The sequence below is a fragment of the Podarcis muralis genome, chromosome 1 (genome assembly GCF_964188315.1).
Source record: "Podarcis muralis chromosome 1, rPodMur119.hap1.1, whole genome shotgun sequence".
Lineage (NCBI taxonomy): Eukaryota > Metazoa > Chordata > Lepidosauria > Squamata > Lacertidae > Podarcis > Podarcis muralis.
In genome coordinates this window covers 10318666-10326301 of record NC_135655.1, presented here as the reverse complement: position 1 = coordinate 10326301, position 7636 = coordinate 10318666, and the positions used below count along the sequence as shown (strand labels likewise).

The window sequence follows — 7636 nt, the reverse complement described above, 5'->3', positions numbered from 1 at the left end:
AGGCAGGTGCAAAAGCCCGCAATGCCTTTCAACATTTCATCGCGCGCACCCCCCCCCCCGCCCCGCAGCTCTTCTGAAGCAGAAAATAAAGTTGCATCTCCCTCCCCACCCATCCTCCTCTCCGGCTAACCTCTCCTCCGTGCCAAACCAATGACTGGAATCATCCCCTAGCCTTTCGCCTCCCCACCCGCGCTCCTTTCTTCCCTTTGCAACCCCCCCAACTCCCCGAAGCAAACGCTAAATTATTCAGCCTCCTCCTCCTCCTCCCCTGGCGGGAGAGCAGCTGGGGCGCCCGCCTCGGAGCATCTCGGGCGAAGAACTTTCAGCCCTGGCGACTGACTGTAGGAAGGAAGCAGAGACAGAGAGAGAGAGAGAGACAGAGAATGGGATTCCGGATCAGGCTGGCAACTCAGCCCCGCCTCCTGGCGAGCCTCTGATTTCGGGGAAAGCATCCCATAGCCACTCCGGCCATTGGCCTCTTTCTTCTCCCACGGCTCTCTCCTCCCCCCCCCCCACCCTCTCTAGCGTGGGTTTGATGCTCCATCCTGGGACCTGCCCAAGTTGTGCTGCCTTCCCCGCCAGCCTCCAGCAGGTGTGCAGCCGCCTCAGCGCAGCCCCTCGCGCCGCCCGCCCTCCTCCTCCTCCTCTGCTCGCCTCGCTGGGCGCGTGTGGGTGCAGTCGCAGGTTCCAGAGGGCACCCAGGCTGGGAGCGGAGAGAGGGTGGGGTGGCGGCTCCCTGTTGGCGACCCTTGGAGCAGCGGCGGCGGAGACCTCGGGTGGCGCTCGGTGGATTTCCTGCCCTCCGCAGTCTAGGCGCTCCGGGAGAGAGAGAGAGAGCTGTCCAGGGTGCTGAACGCTCCAACTTGGCGACGCGCTTTGGGATTAAAGCCGCTTCTCTGGAGCTCTTGGGATGCGAGCGCTTGGTTGGCGAGGCAGGAATCGTCTCTCTTCTTCGTCTTCTTTTTAAGGAAAAAGAGTACAGAAGAGTTTGGTGGCTTTTTTATATATAAGAGCCTCTCCGCATCTGTTGGAGTCCCCGTTTCCCCGACGCGCCCCTGTTGCGCCCAGGAACGCAAGAAGTGGCCGGATCCGCTGGCTGGGCTGGGTTGACTCTTCGCTGTCCAGCCGCAGGCAGCCCGGTGGGCTTCGGAAGGGCGTGTGGTCATGCTGTCTGCCCGTTGGGGTAGCAGCAGCAGCAGCAGCAACAGCCAGGCACACGCGCAGGCGCAATCCCCTCGGAGGCTGCAGTTCCCGAGCTGTGAGCGCGGCGTTGCCACAGTCTGGGCTTCACCAGCCGCTGGAGCGCTACTACCATGAACTGCCTCGTCCACCTTCCCACAGCTACTCTACGGCACTGGGTGCAAGAGACCTGCCGAGACCCTCCCAGCCGCCCCCGCTGCGACCCCTTGGCTCCAGAGCCCGGCTCTGCAGGCGCAGGATGCCGGGGGGAAAAAGAGGGCTGGTGGCACCACAGAACACGTTTTTGGAGAACATCGTCAGGCGCTCAAGTGGTAAGCGAGGCCCCTCTTCCTCCTCTTCTTCTTCTTCCTCCTCCTCTTGACTAGGCAACGGAGCGGGAGAGCGGGAAGAAAGGGTTAAACTGCTCCCGAAGTTCGTAAAAGCGCCCCCACACTCCCGGACTTAAGCAATGTGTCTTAAAAGCTGAGGAGTGGTAGTTTCCACAGGGCTAGTTTCTAACCAGAACTTTTATAGGCATATTTAAAGGTGCAGTCATTAATTTATTAATTCATCAATAAATCAATTTGTCTGACTCCTCCTCAGCTGCATCGTTACTGTCATTGCTGTCCTTTCAGCACCTTAACGTACCTGGTGATTTTTAGAGTTCAAGGTGCTGCTCTCAGGGAGCTTGCAATCTAAATTTGACTGCGAGGAAAGATGGACTAGATGGTAGGGCAAGATTGGCGGCACCAGGGAAAGAGTTAAAGCAGAGGTGACAGCGGGAGAGACGGAACAGATACAGCTGTCCCTTGCTGTATGCTCTGAGACTCTTGAAAAAGTATGGGCATAGTGTCGGGGTGTGTGTGTGTGTTTCCCGTCATTGGAATTTCCTCTCTTTGACTGAAGAAATTGAAGTGGGTGGCTGCATTGTGGCGAGAAGGAAGATTTAATTGCCTTGGGTAAAAAACAACAACCACCAAGCATGGCATCTCTCCATCTATAGAAGCCAGAGGCCCAGAGAAGCCTTAAGGCGTTTCTGTGGTTTGGAACATAAACTGTCAAACAGGTTCAAGGATCAGGAGATATTAAATTCTCATTTCCGCCCGCAGTTTACTTTCACTTCTCTCCTGGCCATTCCTGAAAATTCCAGCCCCTCTAGGAATGTAGTTTGGAGTTGAAGGTTTGCCTATGTGGTGAGACGGATTATTTGATAAAGTGTCTAGGAGTGTCCACGAGTAAGCATAACAAAAAAATTTAAAAAGCACACACTTTGCTGGCCAGAGGGAAATACGCTCAGTGTAAAATCTACAGAAAGAACTCACCCTCAGCAGCACTTTATGTTGGCAAACCATTTACACTAAGTTTGCATGGTGCATTACTGTGTGTGTCTCTCTCTTTGTGCATAAATGCAGAATAAGGCATGATAAGCTAGGTGTACTCTGAATTTTTCTTAATAATGCTGCCTTTAGATGATTTCTGCTAGTAAACATTTGACATGACTTTAGGAACTCCGTGTATGTGGTCAGTTTGAAAGCTATCATACCATAGTGATTTTTGTTTTATTTCTAAATACAAACTTCTTAATTTTATCTCAGCACTTTTGGAATTAGTGCCCATATCACCTGTACAATAATTTATGGAACAACCCTCTTTAACCTGAACTTATTGATTAAGTTATCATGTTTGTATATCTTACCTTTCACCCGAAGAGCTTCTGGCAGCAAAGATGGGGTTGTCCCACTTTATTATGACTGATGGACAGGGTCAGTTTAGAGGACTGTGTCTCCTAACTCAAAGCCATCAAGTGAATTTCATTGCTGAGGCTGTGGTTCTATATCCACTTACCTTGGAGTAAGCGCTATTGAACTCTACAGGACTTACTTCTGAATTGTCGTGTATGGAATTGCCCTTCAGTGAGGATCTGAAAACCAGCTTACTTGACTGCATACCTACTAATACACACCAGCGGCTCATAGTCTTTCTACATCTCTTTTCATCAATATAGGCCTTTTAAAAATACTGTCATTTAAATGTATCATTGTGTTCTATAGGCTGTGGTGTGTGTGTGTGTAGAATCATAAAATTGTAGAGATGGAAGGGACCCTTAGGGTCATCTAGTCCAACCCACTGCAATGCAGGAATCTCAACTAAAGCATCCCTGACAGATAGCCACCTGACATCTCCTAATGTTTTTATGTCTTTGGACCAAGGTGTATGTTCAAAGTGCTTTGCCAAAGAGGTTATAAGGAGTTCTGTTCACCCTGTAATTCCGCTGCTTGGGATTCCTCCTTACCTGTTTCAAAAGTGGCTGAAAATATTCCACGCTGTCCCATTAATGTAAATATGTAAAAGAATGCAGATAATCCTTCAAACTGAACTAAGCAAAAGAGATGACTAGGAGAAACAGAGCCCTAACATTTCTTATATGGGTTTTTATTAAGGGATGGCCACCATTTTTATATATATATTTTCTCCTTTCAGCCTTCCTGGACTATGAATTCAAATTTAAATGCAATTCTAAAATTTATTCGTTTACAGAATTTCTAGGCTGCCTTTCTGTTGTTCAGCATTCAAGGCCATTTGGAAACGACCCAGTACAAAGCAACAGCACATTCTATAATGAGACATTGTTTTATAAAACTTGTTTTTGTTTTTTATAAAAATAATAATTGTTAGCCAAATCCAGGAAGGTTAGATTGAGTGTTGGATTACCCAGCAGGCAGATTAAGCACATGTTTAGGGAACTAGCAAATCAGGAGCACACACGCAAAAAAAGGAAGAAAGGAAGGAAGGAAAAAAGAAGAAGAAATGCAGAAATGTAGAAATAATTTTACATTTGAGGTTTCAAAAAAAGCATTGAAGTACTTCATCATGGGGAAAATCTGAACTTTGTTAGACTTCCACTCCGCACTCTTCCCCCATTTTTGTGGTCTCTTTTTTATTACTTATTCCCACCTAAATGAGGGGGTGTCCTACTAACATAGATAATGCATGAAAATCAGACCCTGACATGCGTTGCACATGACATACATGCATGCACATTTTGGCACACATGTAACTTTTGTGTCATTTTGAAAATGAAATGTTATTTCCTGTTTTGGTATTGTTTTTATTTTGAATTACATATGTTGGGCACTACAATCTTTTCAGTGCTTATGATCTCTAGAGGTCTTCCTCTGGCCTTGGATTGATCTATCCAGGGCTAGTGGTCATGATAAGTGAGACCTGCAACAAAATGTTGCAGTGTGGAGTGCTTCTGTTGAAAGTTATGGCCACTTTACCCCACCCCAATTCCCCCTCCCCTGGACAATAAGTATTATGTAGCCTTTGAGAATGTTAGGTCTTTGAGTTGAGTTGTTTGGGTCTCTTTCCCTTAGGGTTTTGAACCCCACTGATTCCCGATCTTGCAAGGCCTGATCCTGCCCAGTCCTGCAAGACTCTTATGCTTCCCCCTTAAAAATAATGAAGTTGCATAATGAAACAGAGGATTGCATTCAGTGTTAGTCCTGCTCAGAGCAGACCCATTGAAATTGATGGGCTAATGATGAACTTCACACCCCATTAATTTCAATGGGTCCACTCTCAGTAGGATTCAGTCGGAGACAACCCACAGAAAAGAATTCATAGCAAACTAAAAATGCACACTCCTTGTCAATCACTTTAAATGTTGTGTACGGTAGCAAATTGGTACGATTCTTGTTTTATGTCCACCAGAAGCAAATCTGAAATGTTCATGCCAGCAGCACAATTCGGTTGTAGATTGCATTAAGCAGAGATTGTAAGAAGCTGTGTACTTCAGAGGAGATGCTCTCCACTCCCCGCCCCACGAATAAAAAAGTTACCAAGCTGCAAATATGGAAATGCTTTCAAGCTCTTAATTCCATTTATATTTTCAATTACTTTGAGGCTCTTCGTGTACACAGCCAGCTTATGATGACTGTCGTTACTTTTAATACTCTTCTTGATATACCACCGAGTGTAAGAAGAGGAACATGGCTGGATCTAGAGCAGCTCCCAGTTTCTCTGTATGTGCAAAATTTGGTCTTTCTAAGCACAACAGGACTCCGGGGTTTATCCCGAGCTAAGAGCTTTGGAAGTCACCTTATAATGAGTCAGACCTATTGGTCCATGTAGTTCCGTATTGTCTACACTGACTGGCAGCAGATCTGATCTCCAGACTGGGGTCTCTCCCACTCCCAACCAGAAGAGAGCATGAATTGACCCTGGCACATCAACTTGCGATGCAGTTTCTCCACTACTGAGCTATGATACTTCCCTGACCAGTATATTAAAATAAAGCTTGCATAATTTGCAGACTGGGTGGTTAACGGCCTTAACAGGTTGGGAGCAGTTATCTTGAAGGACCACCTTGCCCTGTATGTGCCTATCTAACTGGTTTGATCTGTGGAACTTGCACTTTGACAAGTGCCTTATCATATTCAACCCACATTTTAAAGGAGCCATGCTCAGTCGGTAGAGCATGAGACTCTTAATTTCACGGTCATGGGTTTGAGCCCCACGGTGGGCAAAAAGATTTCTGCATTGCGTGTGTGTGGACTAGATAAGTGTTGTGGTCCTTGCCAATTCTAGGTAAAGGTAAAGGGACTTCTGACCATTAGGTCCAGTCGGGGACGACTCTGGGGTTGCGGCGCTCATCTCGCTTTACTGGCTGAGGGAGCTGGTGTACAGCTTCTGGGTCATGTGGCCAGCATGACTAAGCCGCTTCTGGTGAACCAGAGCAGCTCATGGAAATGCCGTTTATCTTCCCGCTGGAGCGGTACCTATTTATCTACTTGCACTTTGATGTGCTTTCAAACTGCTAGGTTGGCAGGAGCTGGGACCGAGCAACGGGAGCTCACCCCTTCGCGGGGATTCGAACCGCCGACCTTCTGATCGGCAAGTCCTAAGCTCTGTGGTTTAACCCACAGTGCCACCCACGTTCCTTTCCAATTCTAGTGATTCTTTAATTATATATATATATATTAAAAAAACCACATAACTGCTCTTATGCTTTGGAACTCCCTGCCTATTGATCTTAGCACCTTTGCTAAATTGACTTGGACTCCTGATGATTTTTTCCCCATTTCAGCAAACCTACCCAGAGATATAATTTAGTTGTGTATATCTGTTTGAAAACTTTTGGCTGGTTTTATTGATAATTTTACTCTATCTGCATTTTATTGATAATTTTATCAAGCACACATCTTGGAGAGGCCTTTTAAATATATAGGAAGCCATCAAGCATCCCCCTCCCCTACCCCAGATGGGAATAAATGAGAACGAATACACCCAAAAGCAATTCTGCAATAATCACAGTTGCAGCTGCTTCAGTCATACCGATCTCCATAACAGATAGATATCTTTGCATTGTGTTGGTTCGTGCAAATCTGTCATGGATGCTTTAGCTGAGATTCCTGCATTGCAGGGGGTTGACTTGGGGTCCCTTCCCACTCGACAATTCTATGTGATACTATGAAACGATACCTGGTCATATTTGGGACTGATTGCACACAGAGAGACAGAAAACAACAAAAATGTTATGTGAATTGGCCATATATATAGTAAAGGTAAAGGGACTTCTGACCATTAGGTCCAGTCGCGGACGACTCTGGGGTTGCGGCGCTCATCTCGCTTTATTGGCCGAGGGAGCCGGCGTACAGCTTCTGGGTCATGTGGCCAGCATGACTAAGCTGCTTCTGGTGAACCAGAGCAACGCATGGAAACACCGTTTACCTTCCCACCAGAGCGGTACCTATTTATCTACTTGCACTTTGACGTGCTTTCGAACTGCTAGGTTGGCAGGAGCAGGGACCGAGCAATGGGAGCTCACCCCGTTGCGGGGATCCGAACTGCCAACCTTCTGATCGGCAAGCCCTAGGCTCTGTGGTTTAACCCACAGCTCCATCCATGTCCCGTATATATATAAGTATATGCGCACAAATTCCTATTCAATCGGATGGAAGTTTGGATGAATGAAGTCACGCATCTGGTTAGCTGTTGAAACTGTGGATGCATGTGGATTCTAAGGGGGTTGATGTGCACTAAAATGTTGAACAACCTGACCACCGTGTAGAAGGAGACTGCACTCTCTCTTAGCATTCTACCGCTGACCTTTGCTAGGTTCAGTCTCTTCCTGCCAGTGTCTTCAGCAGAGAGGAAGGGGTTCTCTACATTGGCCAAGGCCAGCAAGGCTGGATGGAGGGGCAGCATTAACCTCCCCTCTCCCCAAGAGTTGCAGAGTTGGGCTGCTCTGCCAGACAGGGATATCCCTGTAGCTATTGGTTCACCCGCTCTGATGTCAGTGGAAGGTTCACAAACTTTCTTTTTTTAAAAATTATATTTTTATTGATTTTTACATATAATTTCCAAAAATCATATATTTTCTTATCTTATACAGTGTTTTGGACTTCCATCAACCACATCTAAAGATTTTTCAATCTTTATCACATAATCTACA

At 46.6% G+C, this 7636-nt stretch overlaps 1 protein-coding gene across 1 annotated transcript in view; it reads left to right on the top strand.

Moving 5' to 3' along the window:
* The first annotated feature begins 834 nt into the window (after positions 1-834).
* The window catches only part of KCNH5 (potassium voltage-gated channel subfamily H member 5), a 197375-nt gene continuing 190573 nt past the window's right edge, over positions 835-7636 (top strand). The window contains exon 1 of the mRNA XM_028741055.2: positions 835-1511. Within this exon, the coding sequence (XP_028596888.2) occupies positions 1439-1511 (73 nt within the window). The 5' untranslated portion in view covers positions 835-1438. The remainder of the gene's footprint in view (positions 1512-7636) is intronic.